The following is a 19,817-nucleotide window of genomic DNA, read 5'->3' as shown; positions in this document are numbered from 1 at the left end:
TTGCCTGGAAGTTCATTAACTTGTTCTGATGACCATTAAGGGATGTCAGGAAATTTTTGGTGTGCAATTATAAATGACTTAATTTTGATAATCTCTGTATCATTACCAGCAGCAGGATCCTTGATTTTTAACTGGTTTTCTTGCTCTTAATGCTCCTGTCATCAGCATTCGCCTCCCTTTTAGCTCAATAGTAAAATGATGATTATAGCGCTTTAGTTATAGCCTTAACTCAAGAAGGTGACTTGTGACAAATCAATGCAATATGTTATCAAATGAGCCATTGGAGACTATTTTGGTTGTCTAACCTCATTGTAATTTTATTTCCCTTTAGGTTCAAGCCAATAATTACTGTATGTTTTACGACGATCAGAGGCAGAACTGGTCAATCATGTTTGAATCTGACAAGGCTATGGTAGAGTTCAGCAAACAGGTAAAGTGCTTTATGAAAGTTATAATTATTTTTAAATTTCAAGGAATGGTTAAATTAAAATTTTAGCAACTAAAATCACCAAATTTTAAGGGCATCAAGAAATGTAGAGCAAGGGAACTGGAGTTTCATGTTCTTTCAAAGGTGCTGCTGACGAGTGCAAGGTAGCAAAGTAATTTTGTTGAACTACTGCAGAAAAAATGGAGCTTTATGTTAGGCTGTTGGATTTTTGACACAGTTTCTGGATTACTTGGCTTGCCCTGCAGTACCCAGTGATAGGGGGTAAATTATAACTTTGTTGAATGGTTTCAAACTTGTCTGCTGAGTTCTTATTGAAATGAAACTAGCCTAATCCTTGGTTCTTTTGTAGGAAACTAGAACTTGTAGGATCATGATGAGGCAGTGTGAGCATAGAGCATGGTATTGCAAGCCCATTTTGATGAACAAATCCCATTTAATGTCATATATGTAAGTTATGTACAGATGCAATGAAAGTGTTATTTGCTGCAGCTTCCCAGGTACAAAAGACACACTAAAAATCAAATTTAAGTAAAATTAACACAAGAATGGAAAAAAAATTTCTTTAATATTCACATTTGGTCAGTAGCACAGGATAGGTTAAATAATCAGACAGTTTTGATACCATGGAAAACTTATTTTATTACCATGCAAATTCACCGCATAGGATTTTCCATCACTGATTTGATAGATCTTTGGCACAGTATGCTCTTTAACATTGCATAGTTTATGGGTGAGTGGTTGTATGATAGGTTTATATTTTATGATTTGTCATAGTATTGAAAATTTTGCTCTGGCAAATTCATATTTTAACCATTGTTGGAATGCATTCTTCTGAGGTGCTTCTGTTTTAGTGTTCATTTGTTCCTCTGCAGGTGTGTGTGGCAAAATACAACTGCACTGCTTCGTTGGAATCTGTGTTAATCCAGGATCTGATTCCAGGTGATGGACAGACAGTCGAAACAGGTGACTGTCTGGAAGTGTCGTACACAGGTTGGCTTTATCAGAACAACACATTTGGGCAGGTAGCGTTAATTTGCATTCATGAAACTGGGTTACTATGAATTCTTCCTGAATTTCTCAATGCTTTTGAATGTGTTCTTTGTTCCCCTCCCACACTTATGGTTTGTATCTCTAATGAAGCCATGGTTAAAAATCAAAATAATCACCCCTGCCAAAATTTTGAACTTGCAAAAATGGCTAATAATTACATTCTCCTAACTCAAGACTTTTGGAAAACCAAATAGTGCAGTCAATCAATTAATTAAAATAAAGGCTTGTATGACATAATGAAAGCCTTTGTCTGTTCCTTGTAAGTGTGTTCATGCATGGCAATCTTGATTCATTCCTAAGCCAATGCAATTCTTTTTGAGATAAAGGGTTCGGTGCCAAAAACTGAAATCGTTGGTGATGAAAATAATAAAGAAGCTTGATCTTTTGTGGCTGAGAAATGGGAATAGAATGGAAATATCTTAATTCTTCATTTTGTTTTGCAGATGTTTGACACAAATGTTAACAAAGACAAATTGCTGCGATTGAAACTAGGATCGGGGAAAGTGATCAAGGTAGGTCACAGGGTGAATATATGGGACATGGGTGCGTGTAGGGAAAATAGGACGTGGGTGGAGGCTATATTTATAGATGGTGAGTACAGAGGTAAATAATAAAGTGCACTGAAATATCTAATGAACTGAGCCACATTGTAATCTCTGATAAAGTTAAGTATTTGTATCAAATGAGGATGCAGCATGTGACTTGATGTATTTTTTCAATTCCCTGTGTTTTTAACTGATTTTCTTTACACTTAAAATATTTATTGTGAGATTGTGTCTTGCTTCTACTTTACTCACTTCACTCCTGATTAAACGGTGTAATATTCTGATGCTATCACTGGTTGGGGATCCTTGGGTAGTGTTAACTTTTATGCACTCTTTAAAACTAGTGACAGGCTTTGGAAAATTTTCTTCTGCCATTCATCATACACACAAACTGTGGCCAGACTTGACATGAGTTGATTGACTTTTCATGATTTCAAAAAAGCTTTTTCACTACTTTTACTGTTGTACTTCTATTTTCATTGTAGATATTTGTTTATGTTTATTAATGATATATTTTGCAGGGTTGGGATGTGGGTATGCTGGGAATGAAGAAAAATGCAAAGAGGTTGTTGATTATACCTCCAAGTCAAGCTTATGGATCGCAAGGAATGCCAAACAGGATTCCACCTGATGCCACACTTCTCTTTGAAGTGGAGGTTAAAAGAGTGAGTATCACAGGGGTCTCAAACTCAATTTACCCGGGGGCCGCTGGAGGTAGAGTCTGGGTGAGGCTGGGCCGCATCAGGTTTTCCACAAGAAAAGCTCTTACAAAAACATTCCAATGTTATCAAATGTCTTTATTTTTATTTTTTAACACAAAATAAGATGAAAAAATAGATAAATTAACAATTCATAAGAAAAAAAATAAAATCAATCAGTAATAAATAAATAAAATGAAAATAATTATAATGAAAATAATAATAATACAGCAGATATAGAAGACTGAAGAAACCACATATAGTTGCTGACTGGAGAAATGTAATTATTATTATTCAGATTCAAATGTCTGTATTAACAGTTATTTAACCTTTAATTTTCTAAACATGAATGGCACATTGAACATAAACTGTTATGAACATGTCTTCTTCTGCCGACTTCTTACTGCTAGAGATCTGGCAGCACTTCCTCTCGCATAGCCGAGCCACATTTGGCTTAAGGGAGGAGGCAGTTGAGACCCTCAGTAGGGCTTGAAGATGCTCGTCAGTAAGTCTGGACCTGAACTTGGACTTATTGAAGTTCAAGGTAGAGAAGAGCTTTTTGCACAAGTATGTGCTCCCATAAAGACACAGGGTCCGCTTGAACATTCGGGAAAGCTCAGGGAAGCTGGGGGGCAATTTTCTCAAAAATCGCCCAAGCTTGTCTGCTTTTCCACTCACCTCCCTGAACTTGGTTTTGAGTTCAGAGTTGCACTGCAGGTCAATGAGCTCCATTTGAAGCACAGGTGGGGCATCTTGCACATCAAAGGAGAAGGGGTCCGCAAAAATTTGAAATGTGGCTCTGTGCATCTTGAAGTCTGCAAATCTGTGATCAAATTCCTCCTGTGGCTTCAAAATGACATCCACATACTTCTCACTACTGAATGGTGTGCCTGAATCCATGAGTGCCTTGCATGCTGGGAAATGGCAAAGGTTTGTCTGAGAAAGCTGGGCTTTCCATAACATAAGTTTCGCAGAGAATGCTCTCACGTTGTCATAGGCAGCACTGATAAGTTGCCCCATGCCTTGTAACTTCTTGTTCAGTACATTAAGCTCATGTGTAATATCAACAAGAAAAGCTAAGTCCATAAGCCATTTGGGATCACTTAGCACGGGAACAGCAACCCCATCTTTCTCTATGAAGGCTTTCACTTCCGCTCTCAACTCAAAAAACCTCTTCAATATGTTTCCCCTGCTGAGCCAACGTACCTCGGTGAAGTAGAGCACATCCCCATAATCTGACTCCATTTCCTCTAAAAAAGCACGGAAACTTCTGTGCTTTAAGCTCCTGGATCTGATTTGGTTGATGCATTTCACAATGACAGACATCACATTGTCAAACGTCAGGCATTTGCTGCAAAGAGCCTGCTGATGGATAATGCAGTGCAGAGCAATGGCCTCCTCCACACTCTCCTCTTCCAGTTTTTTTTTAACAAGTGCCACCAGTCCATTTTTCCTCCCTGTCGTTGATGATGCTCCATCGGTTGTTATTCCAACAAACCTCTTCCATGGCAAACCGGCAATGGCATCACACAGCTGGTAAAATATCTCCTGAGCGGTGGTCTGGCCATGCATTAGAATTACTGTGAGCAACTCCTCTGTGACTTCAAAATTGTCATCAACACCACGAACATAGATTGCGAGCTGGGCAGTGTCGGTGTTGTCTGTGGTCTCATCAAGAGCGACTGAGCGTACACTGAAACATTTTGCTTTCTCACACAGTTGATCATAAACGTCACTTGACAGGTCAGAAATGCGCTCTGCCACGGTGTTGGCAGAAAGGCTGATGTGCTAAACTGACCTTTCTTTTCTGGACAGACAATACTTGCAGCCTGTAATATGCACTTTTTGACAAATTCACCTTCTGTGAATGGCTTTCCTGCTTTAACAATCATCTCACTAACCACGTAGCTAGCTTCGACTGCTTCATCATTCTCTTTGGTTGCTTTCATAAAGAAATCTTGTTGCCTCACTAGACATGTTTTTTTAAATTTTTTTAAATTTTTTATTTTTCACACCATAAATCACATTAACCATGGTACACACTTTTTCCTTTTCACACATATACAGTGCCATTTTCTCCCCCCCCTCCCTCCTCCCATCCCACCCTCCCTACCTCCCCCCTCCCGTCCATTTAAGGTATACAATCTAGGATACATTAAACCAGTCAGACAATGTTGTCATTCAATAAAAATACACCAGAAATTCTACTGAGTCCATTCTTTTCATTTCCTTTTCCTTCCGTTAACTTAGGTAATGATTGTCCCCGGTAGGTTTTCGCTATTGTATTTAATGTAAGGCTCCCATATTTGTTCGAATATTTCAATATTATTTCTTAAACTATATGTTATTTTTTCTAATGGAATACATTTATTCATTTCTATATACCATTGTTGTATTTTCAAATTATCTTCCAATTTCCAGGTTGACATAATACATTTTTTTGCTACGGCTAGAGCTATCTTAACAAATCTTTTTTGTGCATCCTCCAAATCAATTCCAAATTCTTTGTTTTTTATGTTACTTAGGAGGAAGATCTCTGGATTCTTTGGTATATTGTTTTCTGTTATTTTATTTAATATCTGATTTAGATCTTCCCAAAATTTTTTTACTTTCTCACATGTCCAGATTGCATGAATTGTTGTTCCCATTTCTTTTTTACATCGAAAACATCTATCAGATACTGTTGGGTCCCATTTATTTAACTTTTGAGGTGTAATGTATAGCCTGTGCATCCAGTTATATTGTATCATTCGTAACCTCGTATTTATTGTATTTCTCATCGTTCCGGAGCATAACTTCTCCCATGTTTCCTTTTTTATCTTTATATTTAAATCTTGTTCCCATTTTTGTTTAGTTTTACCATTTGTTTCCTCATTCTCCTTTTCTTGCAGTTTAATATACATATTTGTTATAAATCTTTTGATTATCATTGTATCTGTAATCACATATTCAAGGTTACTTCCCTCTGGCAAACTCAAGCTGCTTCCTAATTTATCCTTCAAGTAGGATCTCAATTGGTAATATGCCAGCGCTGTATCTTGAGTTATATTGTACTTATCTTTCATTTGTTCAAAGGATAAGAATCTATTTCCTGAAAAACAATTTTCTATTCTTTTAATCCCTTTTTTTTCCCATTCTCTAAAGGAAAGGTTATCTATTGTAAAAGGGAGTAACTTGTTTTGCGTCAATATTAGTTTTGGTAATTGATAATTTGTTTTATTTCTTTCTACATGAATCTTCTTCCAAATATTGAGGAGATGATGTAATACTGGAGAACTTCTATGTTGTACCAATTTTTCATCCCATTTATATAATATGTGTTCAGGTATCTTTTCCCCTATTTTATCTAATTCTAATCTCGTCCAATCTGGCTTTTCCCTTGTTTGATAAAAATCTGATAGGTATCTTAATTGTGCGGCTCTATAATAATTTTTAAAGTTTGGCAGTTGTAAGCCTCCTTGTTTATACAATTCTGTTAATTTATCTAGTGCTATCCTCGGTTTCCCCCCTCTCCATAAAAATTTCCTTATTTTCTTTAACTCCTTGAAGAATTTCTCTGTCAGTTGTATTGGCAATGCCTGAAATAAGTATAATATCCTTGGAAAAATGTTCATTTTAATACAGTTTATCCTTCCTATTAGTGTTAGTGGTAAATCTTTCCAGTGCTCTAAATCGTCCTGTAATTTTTTCATTAGTGGATAATAATTGAGTTTATATAGTTGGCCGAGATTTTTGTTTATTTGTACACCTAGGTATCTTATTGCTTGCATTTGCCATCTAAATGGTGATTCCTTCTTAAATTTTGAGAAATCCGCATTATTCATAGGCATTGCTTCACTTTTATTTACGTTTATCTTGTAACCCGACGCTTCTCCATATTCCTTCAATTTCTTATATAATTCTTTTATTGATAGTTCTGGTTCTGTTAAGTACACTATAACATCATCCGCAAATAAACTGATTTTATATTCCTTCTCTTTTATTTTTATTCCTTTTATATTATTATCTGTTCTTATCAATTCTGCTAGTGGTTCTATAGCTAACGCAAACAATAAAGGTGATAGTGGGCATCCCTGCCGTGTTGACCTGCTTAAGTTAAATTGCTTTGATACATGTCCATTTACTGTCACTTTCGCTAATGGTCCCTTATATAATGCTTTAATCCAATTAATATACTTCTCCGGTAAACTGAATTTTTGCAATACTTTGAACAAATAATTCCATTCTACTCTGTCAAAGGCCTTCTCTGCATCTAAAGCAACTGCTACTGTAGGTGCTTTATTCCCTTCTACTGCATGAATTAAGTTAATAAATTTACAAATATTGTCTGTTGTGCGTCTTTTTTTGATAAATCCAGTTTGGTCTAAATTTACCATTTTCGGTACATACTCTGCTAATCTGTTTGCTAATAGTTTAGCTATTATCTTATAATCTGTGTTAAGTAAAGATATTGGTCTATATGACGCTGGTGAGAGTGGATCTTTCCCTTGCTTTAGTATTACTGTAATTATTGCTGTTTTACATGAATCTGGTAAGCTTTGTGTTTTATCAATCTGGTTGATTACTTCCAGGAGGGGCGGAATTAATAAGTCTTTAAATGTTTTGTAGAATTCTATTGGGAATCTATCCTCTCCTGGTGTCTTATTATTTGGTAATTTTTTTATTATCTCTTGTATTTCTATTATTCCAAATGGCTCTGTTAATTTATTTTGTTCCTCTATTTGTAGTTTTGGTAGTTCAATTTTAGTTAGAAATTCATCTATTTTCCCTTCTTTCCCTTCGTTTTCAGTTCGGTATAATTGTTCATAGAATTCTCTAAAGTTTTCCTTAATTTCTTTTGGATTATATGTAATTTGTTTGTCTTTTTTCCTTGATGCCAATACCATTTTCTTAGCTTGTTCTGTCTTAAGTTGCCATGCTAGGATTTTGTGCGTTTTTTCACCTAGTTCATAATATTTCTGTTTTGTCTTCATTATATTCTTCTCCACCTTATATGTTTGTAGTGTTTCATATTTTATTTTTTTATCCGCCAATTCTCTTCTTTTAGTTGTATCTTCCTTCATTGCTAATTCTTTTTCTATATTTACTATTTCCCTTTCCAACTGCTCTGTTTCCTGATTATAGTCCTTCTTCATCTTGGTTACATAACTTATTATTTGCCCTCTAATTAATGCTTTCATTGCATCCCCTAGTATAAACTTATCTTCCACTGATTCCGTATTTATTTCAAAATACATTTTTATTTGTTTTTCAATAAATTCTCTAAAATCCTGCCTTTTAAGTAACATGGGGTTTAATCTCCATCTATACATTCTTGGAGGGATGTCTTTAACTTTACTGTCAATATTAAGGGTGAATGGTCCGATAGTATTCTAGCTTTATATTCTGTTTTTTTTCATCTATCTTGCATACGAGCTGATAACAAAAATAGGTCTATTCTTGAGTATGTTTTATGTCTAGCCGAGTAATATGAATATTCCTTTTCCTTTGGGTGTTGTTTTCACTAGACATGTTTTAAGATTAGCAACCCGGTTGGCTCTCTCATCTCCTTGGTATTTTGCATACTCCTCAGCATGTCTAGCTGTGTAATGACGTTTCAAATTGTATTCTGTGCAAATAAGACACGTCGGGATACCCCTGTGCTCAACAAAGAAATATTGCACTTCCCACTTTTCCTGAAATTGTCTGTGCTCATCACCAACCTTTCTCTTCACTGCAGGCTTTGAAAAAGACATGTTTGGGGCTGTATAATATATATAATTCCACGGTGTCACTGTTGCGTTGAAGTTTCAGTGTTTAGCGGATGTGTCTTTTCCGCTTCTTTTTCTGTCCCGCTGAGCAACAACTTCCGGGTTCAGACTGGACTCCGAAGCGTGTGAAGCGGGAGCGGCCGCGGAAATTGCGCATGTGCCACGTGCATATAATGACAAATAGAAAATGCACACGAATATGCTTATATTCGCAATAAGCCCAGCCGATGTCCCGCCCCTGAGAGCAATATACCCCACCGTGATTGGTAGGTTCGTTCAGCTCCACACACAACACTGAAAAGTGCCAATCATATCAAACTCGCGGGCCGAACTAACATTAAACTTTCATATTAAGGCGGGGCCACAAACTATCATCCCGAAGGCTGCAGTTGGCCCGCGGGCCGCAAGCTTGAGACCCCTGGAGTATTACCTGAGGTTGGATGAGTAATTGCTTATAAATGGATCTTGAATCCCAAAGATTAAAATGTCATGATCAGGGTAATTGGAGTCTACAGGGATTTCCTTTGCTCCTCCTCTAGCATTTCTGGATTTTCAGTTAGGTTTAAGCTCCTTTTGAAATTTCAGAATCAGAATTTATTGACATGAACAAGTTACAAAATTTGTTGTTCTGAAGCAGCATCACAGTGCAAACATTCATTTGAGCGACCCTACAAAAATAAATCAAAATAGTGCATGAAAAGTCAAAGTAAGGCAGTATCTTTGGTTCGTTGATCATTCAGGAATGTGATGGCAGCAGAAGAAACTGTCCTTGTGCCACTGAGTGCTCGTCTTTAGGCTCCTGTACATTTTTCCCGATGGTGACAGGGTGAAGTGGGCATGACCTAGGTAGTGGGGGTCCTTGAGGACAGAGGCTGCTTTTTTAAGACACCACCTCTTGTAGAAATCCTTGATGGAGTGAAGTCTGGTGCCTGTGATGTCACAGGCTGAGTTAACAACCCTCTGGACTTTTTTTCTTGTTCTGAGCATTGGCACCTCCTTACTAGGCAGTGATGCAACCAACCAGTATGCTCTTCAAGGTACACCTGTAGAGGTTTTCGAGATTCTTCAGTGACATATCAAATCTCAAACACCTCACCAAGTATAGTCACTGGTAAGCCTTCTTCGTGGTTACATCGATATGGAGGCTCCAGGACAGATCCTCGAAAATGTTGACACCCACGACTTTGAAGTTCTTGACCCTCTCCGTTACTGAGCCCAGGATGAAGTCCGGATCATGTTCTCTTGACTTCCTCCTGAAGTCCACAATCATTTCCTTGGTTTTGCTAACATTGAGCACAAGGTTGTTGATGTGACACCACTCAACGAGCTGATCTATCTCCCTCCTGTACGATTGCTGATTGCCATTTGTGATTCTGCTGACAACTGTGATGTCATCGGCAAATTTATAGATAGCATTGGAATTAACCATATATAACTATATAACAATTAGAGCACAGAAACAGGCCAGTTCGGCCCTTCTGGTCCATGCCAAACACCTTCTTCCACCTAGTCCCATTGACCCACACCAGCCCATAACCCTCTACACCTCTCTCATCCAACTACCACTTTGGCTGGATGCTTATTCCACACTCCCACCACTCTCTGAGTGTAGAAATTCCCCCTCACGTTTCCCCTAAACATTTTCCCCCTTCAATCTCAATCCATCTCCTCTTGTTTGAATCTCCCCTGCTCTCAATGGAAAAAGCCTGTCCACATTGATTCTATTTGTCCCCTCATAATTTTAAATACCTCTATCAAATCACCCCTCAATTTTCTACGCTCCATGAAATAAAGTCCCGTGTGCTCAACCTTTCCCTGTAACCAAACCCTGAAATCCAGACAACATTCTTGTAAATCTCCTCTGCACTCTCTCTATTCTGTTTATATCCTTCTAATTCAGCAACCAAACTGTACACGATATTCCAAATTTGGCCTCACCAATGCCTTGTACAACTTCAACATGACATCCCAACTTCTGTATTCAACACTTTGATTTATGAAGGTCAACATACCAAATGCTTTCTTCACTACCCTATCTACATTTTCATGGAATTATGTACCAGAATTCCTAAGTCACTTTGTTGTACTGCACTCCTCAATTGTCTACCATTTAACGTGTATAACCTTTGCTGATTAGTCCTACCAAAATGTTGCACCTCACATTTATCAGTTTTAAACTCCATCTGTCATTTTTCAGCCCATTCTTCCAACTGTTTTATATCCCACTGCAAGCTTTGAAAACCTTCTTCACTATCTACAACACCACCAATCTTCTTATCATCTGCACCCTATCATCCAGATCATTGATATATATGTGACAAACAACAATAGACCCAGTATCGATCCTTGAGGCACTCCACTAGTCACCGGCCTCCAATGTGACAAACAATTTTCCACCACTACTCTCTGCAATTTCCCATCCAACCATTGTTGAAATCCATTTCGCTACTTCAACATTAATACCTAATACTTGAACCTTCCTAACTAACCTCTCAAGCGGAACCTTATCAAAAGCCTTACTAAAGTCCATATAGACAACATCCACAGCCTTCTCCTTGTCAACCTTCTTAGTAACCTCCTCGGAAAACTCTATAAGATTTGTTAAACATGATCTACCACGTACACACTATGTTGATTACTTCTAATCAATCTCTATCTTTCCAAATAATTGTATATACCATCTCTTAGAACACTTTCTATTAAATTACCCACCATCGATGTCAGACTCGCAGGCCTATAATTACCAGGTTTACTTTTGGAGCCTTTTTTAAACGGCAGAACAAAATGAAGTACCCGCCAATCCTCTGGCTCCTCCCTTATGGCCAGTGACCTTTTAAATATTTCTGTTAGAGCCCCCACTATTTTATATTAACCTCTCTTGTCAAGACCTGGAGATTTATCCACTTTAATTCTCCTTAAAATAGTCAGTGGTACCTCATGAATCGTTATATTATCCATGACTTCACTACCAGATTTCCTTACTTCACCTACCTTAATATTCCATAGTGAATACTGAAGAAAAAAATAATTTAAAATTTCTCCTATCTATTCTGACTTCTCACATAGCCCACCCCTCTGATTCTCAAGAGGCCCAATTTTATTCCTAACTATTCTTTTACTTTTAATGTACTTGTACCTTGCCTTACCTTACCTTGCCTGCCAAAGCAGCCTCCTATCTCCTTTTAGCCTTTCTAATTTATTTCTTAAGATTTATTTTACACTCCTTATGTTCCTCAAGCATGTCGATACCTGTAGTACACATCCCTCTTCCTCTGAACTAAATTCCCAATATCCTTTGAAAACCAAGGCTCCCTATATTTTCTAACCTTTCCTTTATTCTTCACAGGGACATACCGACTCTGTTCTCTCAAAATTTCCCCTCTGAATATCCTCCATTCATTTGTTACATCCTTCCTTGAAAATAAATTATCCCAATCCACACTCTTTAAAATCCATTTGCATCTTCTTGAAATTTGCCTTATTCCAATCAAGAATCTCAGTCTTAGGCCCAGCCCTATCCTTCTCCAGTATTAACCTAAAAGTAATAGTATTATGATCACTAGATCCAAAGTGTACCCTAACACAAACCTCTGTCATCTGACCTATTTCATTCCCTAAAAGGAGATCCAATACTGCCCCCTCTCTAGTCGGTTCTTCTATGTATTGATTTAGAAAACTTTCTTGAACACATTTGACAAACTCTAATCCATCCAGCCCTTTTACAGTATAGGCATCTCAGTCAATGTGTGGTTAGTTCAAATCTCCTATAATCACCACCTTATGTTTATTGCACACAAATGCTATCTCCTTACAAATTAGCTCCTCTAATTCCCTCAGTCCATTAGGTGGTCTATAATACTCTCCCATTAGTGTTTACATGCCTTTCCCATTTCTCAATTTCACCCAAATAGCCTTACTGGATGAGCTCTCCAATCTATCCTGCCATAGCAGTGCTGTAATGTTTTCTCTAACAAGCAATGCAACTCCTCCACTTTTTATTTTCCCTTGTTCTATCATGCCTAAAACAACGGAATCCTGGAATATTTAGCTGCCAATAGTGCCCCTCCTGCAACCAAGTTTCACGGATGGCTACAATATATTGCCATGTGTCAAACCATGCTGTAAGCTCATCCCTTTTCTTATGATGCTCCTTGCATTGAAATATATACACTTGAGAGAATGTCCCCCACATGTACTCTTTTGATTACCATCTACTTCACCACTCCCCCCCCCCCTCATTAACTGTAACATCCTTTCAAATCTAGGTGTGGTTCTACCCTAATCTCTGCACTCTCATTCTGATTCCCACCCCCCTGCCAAACTAGTTTAAACTCTCCCCACAACTCTAGCAGGATATTGTTCCCCCTCCAGTTCAAGTGCAGCCTGTCCCTTTTGTTCAGGCCAGACCTTCCCCAGAAGAAGTCTCAATGATCCACAAATGTGAACCCCTGCACCAACTCTTTAGCCACACATTCATTTGTCACATCTTCCTATTCCTACTCTCTAGTGTGTGGCACAGGCTACAATACTGAGATTACTATGCTCGAGGAGCTGCTTTTTAACCTCTTTCCTAACTCCATACATTCTTTCTTCATGACCTCATCCCCACTTCTATCTATGTCATAGGCCCACGTCGACCATGGCATTTGGCTGTACCTGCCCCCCCCCCCCCCAACAGTATCTATAACAGTATACTTATTATTGAGAGAAATGGCTGCAGGGGTACTCTGCACTGTCTGTCTCCCCCACCCTGCTCTTCCCTTTCCTCACGGTCACTCAGTTAGCAGACTCCTGTATGTTTGGGGTGACTGTCTCCCTGTAACTCCTCTCACTGCCTCCGGCTCCCTTTATGATCTGAAGCTCATCCAGCTGTAACTCCAGTTTCCTAATGTAGTCTCCCCAGAGTTGTATCTGGATGCACCTTTTTCAGGTGTAGAAATCGGGAATATTTGTGCTGTCTCTGACCTTGCACATCCTGCAATTGGAGCACAGGTCTAGCCCAACTGGCTCCATAACCTACTCTTAAATTAGATTAATTAATATAAACGTAACTAACCTTACCACACTGGGAGCACTTTCTCAGCCTCTGCTCGCCAAAACCTCTTGAGCCAAAGCCTCAAAGTCCTACTCCTTCACGACACCACTCACTCACTAGGCTGCTTCTTTACCCAACTGAACATTTATTGGTCCTTGCCAATTAACTCAGTTACCCAATTGGAAAAGCCAAAGTCCTGACCCCGCACCCTTTTTAAACTCTCTTACAATCTACTTACCTACACGACATACTCGACCCACCTCTGACTCTGTCTCTCCGCTGACTGGAATTGTGCCTGGCCAAATAGTCATGGGAAAAGTGAGTAGAGTAGTGGGCAAAGCATGCATCCTTGAGATGCGCCATTGTTGATAGTGAGGAGGAGATGTTGTTTCACATTTGTTCTGACTAGTCTTCTGATGAAGAAGTCGAGGATCCCCTTGCAGAGCTCCCCTTGGAGCTTCTTGACCAGCACTGAGGGAATAATGATGTTGAAGACTGAGCTGTAGTCTGAAGAACAGTTGTATGTATACATGTATGAATTGCTGTTTTAATTGATGAGGATTATGGGAATTTGGGAATTAAAAGATAGTTGTGCATTGTGTAAATGTAGGGGTGTTGGATTTATGTGCATATACATTGCTTTTTTTTGTTTTGAAGATTAGTATTTTGGATGTTTAAGACTTATATGCTGATATTTTTGGATGAAGTTGAATGTCTGTTTTTGTTGCATAAAAATGTAAACAAATACTTTAACCAATGACCATTTATGAGAGTTGATGGCATTATGTTTAATGTTTATGAAGCAGGAGTTTCACTTCATCACTCTTCTTTCTCAGGTAAAATTTGGAAAGGACTCTGGATTCGACAGGCAAAGTATCAGCTCTCGTAATTCTGTTGCATCTTCACCAGCTCCCAGTGTGGAAAGCTTAGCAATGGAAACGACAATCCCAGCACCAGTATCTATACCTCCAAAACCTGGGTAGGGAAAGTACAGAATATTGAGAGCTCCTGTGCAACTCCAAAAATGCTTATAACTTGACCAAGATCACTGATCATCTCCCAGATCATCTGACATGTCCACAAACATGGCGTCCCCTCCACCACCATCACCTCAGCCCTTATCTGCATCTCCTCCATTTCCTGCTCATCTGCCTTGGCCACCTTTGCTCTTAAACACAACAAACAGGATTCTCCTTGTCCTTACCCATCACCAGCCTCCGCAGCCAACACATTATCCTCCATAATTTCTGGCACCTACAACATGATCCTATTGCCAAACATACCTTTCTCTTCCTCTCCTCTCTGCATTCTGTTGGGACTACTTCCTCCATGACTCCCTTCTGCACTCATCGCTCCCCAGCAATCACACTCCCGGTACGTTCTCCTGTGTCTACCAGAAGTGCAACACTTGCGCCCACACGTCCTCCCTCACCACAATTCAGAGCCCCACAAACAGGCCTTTCAAGTGAACAACACTTCACGTGCATCTGTGGAAGTGATTTTCTGCATCTAGTGCTGCTTTTGTGGTCCTCTCTAAATTGGTGAGACTGGGTGCAGACTGGCAGATCGCTTCGCTGAGCACCTTCGCTCTGTCCGTATCAGTGACAGGAACCTCCCAATGGCTAACTATTTTAATTCTGCGTCCCACTCCCATACTCGCATGTCTATCCATGGCCTCATGTATTATCCCACTAATACTTGATTTTCTGTTTGGGAACCCTCTAATTGGATGGCATTAACATCAACTTCTCTGGTTTCTGCTAACCTTCTCTCCATTCTCCCTCCCTCCTCTTTCTCCTCATCTTCTTTCCCTTAGCTCTCCACCTCCTTCCCTCTCTATTCACTGAGCCATCCCTCTTCCACCTGCTTGCTGATGTACCCTCCCTTCCCTTATCAACCTATTATCTCCTGCCTTTGGAACTATGCTTCTCCCCTGACCATTTTGTTTGGACATCTGCCATAGCTTAATGAAGTGCTCAACCCTGAAATGTTGATTATCTTTGCTGTATAAACTACACTGTTTGACCTGCTGAGTTTCTCGAGCACTGTGTTTTTCTATTAAGATCATTGGGTTTCTAGCTAAGATTGTTACTTCTGAGCTTGGGACTTGTATGTGCTTTGTGTAATCTATTATTGAATCTGCCAGCATGAGAATTATCACTTTGAGTACTCTAATTCAAACTCACTTCATTGGGCTTGAGCTGGTGTTGGGTATGAAAACAATTGGGAGATTTTTTTAAAAAAAGCACTTTGTTGCAGAATGTAATGAATTTTTGGTGTGTCTATGCTCTGTTATTTACAGTGTTTAGAGATTTTAAATTAATACTGCTTTGTGCCATAGTCTTGTCGCTTGCTGGAATTTTATTTTCAATCTTGTCAGCTCAGAAGCAAGTGTTGTATGATGAAGGTGGGTTGAGATACAAGAACAAAAATGGGTTGCTAATTACATGGGCATTTGAGATTACACAAGAATTTTATGGGAATTTTATACTTCGAGAAAGGTCACCGCTTATTGGACATCAGTTGCAGTTGGTAAAGATAAGCTTTCACAGTACTAGTGTGCTGTGTTTTTTGATTGGGCATTTTAACATTTGACTAAGAAATGATGGAAAAATGGTGATGTATTTTAAATTTATGATGGTGTGCCACTTTGAAAATGATACACTCAGTAGGTTTTCCATGTATTTGCTGACCTCTATCTTCTAGATCATAGAAGCAATGGGTTTGGGAGGTTTGCTGGAGTATGTACGAGTAACTAATTACTCAGTTGATGTATATGTAGCTTTCACTGCCTTGGTGATGAAGGGTACAAATGAAGTATCAGTTGCAAATTAAGTGGGCTACTTTTCCCTGGAATGTGCTGAACTTTCTCATGTGTTGGAGCTGTACCAGGCAAATGAAGTGTATTCCATATATGACACATCTTTTAAAGTATTTTGAAATGTCAGGGGATAAGTTCGACTGTGTCTTGGACCTACACTTAAAGCCATAATATTTATGTAGTTTTCCCAACTCAAGTTCTGGACACTCGTGACCACTAGTATGTTTATGGTAGGGAACCTGGTGATGATAATGCATTGACAGTCAAAGATAAGTAATTTTCTGCTGTTGGAGATGGTTATTGCCTGGTATATCCTTCCCCTCCCACCTACCACTATTTTATTCAGGTGCCTGTCTACATTTTGCTCATACCTTGATGAAGGGCTCAGGCCTGAAACATTGGATATGCATCTATTTTTGCTACATAAAGAACACTGTGTGACACGCTGAGGTACTCCAGCATTTTTGCGTAAACTAATGTTATTTACTCCTGCCCACGTGTCTAGAAAAGGTTAACTAAAGTTCTTAGAGCAATTAGGACTGAAATCAAACAATCTGACTTAATTGACAAGAATTTTGGCAAGAAATTACATCTTGAAAAAAAATGCTAAATTTTAATTTGCAACATCCTTGTAATTTGGAAATTAATGTGTTATCCTGTGGTTATCAAAAAGGCTTATAACAGCCGATTTAAAAAACTTCCAACCTGAAATGTAAACTGACTGTTTCTGCCCATGGATGCTGCCTGACCTGTTGAGTTACTCCAGCATCTCATTATTTGTAAAAGAAAGCCATACCTGATAGTCTTATTTTTCTTGGAGTTGCCTAAAGAATGCAGGGCTTTAGTGTTGGTTGTTAGTAGTAAACACTTTCCTCAAAATAAATGTAAACCTAGTTTGGAGAGATCCTCCCAGTGGGAATTACAAGACTGTCTTGTTGTCGGCCTTCATGCTGAGGTAAAACGAACCATACCCTCAAGAACTTTTGACAGTTGGTAAAATCTTGCTACAGACTGGCTGATTGGCAAATGTTGTGATTTAACAGCTGGAGCAGGGTGAAGGGGAAATGGAGATGGAAAAGGTTTTGTAAACAACCCGACATTGAAAGGGGAAATTGATTGGCCAGTATGATATTACTTGTGTTTGTCCAAATGCTGGTATAGTTTTCCTGCTCATGGACTTGTTTAAGATCAAATTCTGGCTATTTTGACCTGAATGATTGTGATAAAATTTATCATCTCATCACCTGATCATCATTGGTCAGGGTTTTGCAATCGTTGGTGAACTAATGGGATTTCTGAGAGGAGTTCCTGGCAGGGAATAATTTAATTTAAACAATTTATTTCAAGAACAACAATAGGACAATGTCAATCTTAGAGGGCTGGATCACTGGTCTTTATGAGAGGATTAAGAGTTTTTCAGTTTTGCAATGATCTTCAGATTTTTCAACTGGAAACTAACAAAAGCTTCACCAAATGATCTTATTAGTTTGCAGGATTATAATTAGAATGGAGAATTTGGCAACTGAGCCCCTGATTTTGATTTTGAGATTTCATCTAACTACAATTTGAATCATAAAGACTTAATAGTGGTTTCTAAAATCTTGATATGTTGCAGACATTTAGTGCAACAATGAATAATTTAAATTTTAAAGTTCAGATTCATTGTCAAAGTACATATATGACATCTCGTACAACCCTGAGATTTTTTACTGTGGGCCAGGCAGAATGTCTGCTCATTGGTAGTGCAAACTGTGCTCAAGAAAAAATATGTTTTGTGTATACCGTTGTATTGGATGATCTGAAACATAAAATTTTCACCTTTAAATTAGGGTTGTCCGATACAAAGAGTCTAAAATCCGTACCATAACGATGAAGTTGCAACACTGTCACCATCTTCCTGCTGGCTCCAGTGCAATCTTGTGTATGCCCAATTAGTGATTTGCGAAGTACCAGTGCTCCTCCGTTGTACCACACCTTACAATTTCACTGTACAATCCAGCTCTTGTTTACATCGGTGGTTTTCAAACTTCTTCTTTCTACGCACATGCTACCTTAAGCAATCTCTATACCAAAGGGGCTTGATTAGTAAGGGATTACTTCAGGAGATATGTGGGTGGAAAGAAAAAATTTGAAAACCACTGTTTTAATCATACCCAATTGATTTGTTATGTGCACAGTTTCATAACTCCAAAAGAAATGAACCAATGACAATTTTTCTCAGGCAAAATATTTAGTTACAATTGGGAGTAGAGGAGTGATTCTCAACCCTTTTTCCCTACCCGCACATGACCATAAGTAATCCCTTACTAATCACAGAGCATCTACGGTACAGGGATTACTTGAGTGGAAAGAAAAAGTTTGAAAGCCATTGATTTACATGGATGTGGTAAAGATGGCGAGGATGTATTGAAGGTTTGCAGTGAGTTCTGCAGCTGAAGTGACAGTTTTCTGTTTGGTTTGTTCGTAAAAAGAACTCTGAAAATTTTTCAGCATCATTTGAAAATGGAAGAAGCAAAAGGGCTCATTAGTTTAATGGTTGTTAATTTTGCCACCAGAGATCATAATTCTATTTCAATTATTCATTTTTTTCAGGGAGCACACGGTACGAGCAAAATCCAATTCATTAAACGACATGCTTTCAGTAAGTATGTGGATTGATTCATCCTTTTTGAATGGTTTCTACTATAGGCTTCTTTTGGCTATGAATATTTAATACTCCTTGTCCTTTTATCTCCTGTCTTATCTCTTGACTGAAGAAATGATTAAACAGCTACTTCTTGTTGAAGTTTCTCCATAATAATTTGTACAGAAACTTGGCTCATCTCTAATTCTTCTCTTGTGACTTTCTTGTAATTATGGCTGAAAGTGGTACCTTGGCTTGCTTATTTCTTTACTTGTTTTGGGGAGTTGTTGTTCCTGTGAAGTCCAGAATTTATTCCTCATCCATCAATTGCCTTGAGAAGGTGGCATGGAGCAACTTTGAATGGTGTAACTTCTCTGTTTAAGATTACATTGTTGGGGAGGATTTTCTGGTTTTAGACGCAGCTGACAGGACAATATATTTTCATGTCAGCATGATGTGCAATGTAGAGAAACCTGAAGGTTGATTCCATATCCCTTCAATCTTTGTCCTTTCAGATGGTAGATGTGGGTTTGGGAAGTGCTATCAGGAAGACAAGCAATTACATTGAATATTGGTGGTAGTGTAGAGCTGGACACAGCCAAGAGAGACTCGGCCACCACATTGAAAGTCATTAATGACTGTTTTTATTCAAATTCATCGTGTGCCCTTTTAAGGGCAGCATGAGCTCAGTTATCTTGTGCATTGTGACGTCATAATTGCTACCCCAGGCACACGCTGGGCAGGAGACTTGAGGCGGGGAGGAACCCTGATAGCGTCATCTTCCCACGGCTGCCCCGCCACGTGGTGTTACACGCGGGACCAGTTCGCAATGAGAGAGTGCACTGGC

General features: G+C 38.7%; 1 protein-coding gene across 9 annotated transcripts in view; it reads left to right on the top strand.

The window, feature by feature from the left end:
• fkbp15a (FKBP prolyl isomerase family member 15a) overlaps positions 1–19,817 on the top strand; it is a 183,847-nt gene that overhangs the window by 56,271 nt on the left and 107,759 nt on the right. For all 9 annotated transcript variants that reach the window (XM_069933733.1, XM_069933701.1, XM_069933715.1 and 6 more), the window contains 6 exons: positions 332–430; positions 1,321–1,470; positions 1,942–2,010; positions 2,565–2,708; positions 14,363–14,505; positions 18,940–18,988. In XM_069933733.1, coding sequence (XP_069789834.1) covers positions 332–430; positions 1,321–1,470; positions 1,942–2,010; positions 2,565–2,708; positions 14,363–14,505; positions 18,940–18,988 — 654 coding nt within the window. The remainder of the gene's footprint in view (positions 1–331; positions 431–1,320; positions 1,471–1,941; positions 2,011–2,564; positions 2,709–14,362; positions 14,506–18,939; positions 18,989–19,817) is intronic.

The sequence above is a fragment of the Narcine bancroftii genome, chromosome 1, assembly GCF_036971445.1.
Source record: "Narcine bancroftii isolate sNarBan1 chromosome 1, sNarBan1.hap1, whole genome shotgun sequence".
Classification (NCBI taxonomy): Eukaryota; Metazoa; Chordata; class Chondrichthyes; order Torpediniformes; family Narcinidae; genus Narcine; species Narcine bancroftii.
Note: the sequence above shows the minus strand (reverse complement) of the source record. Positions and strands in the feature narration are given on the sequence as shown.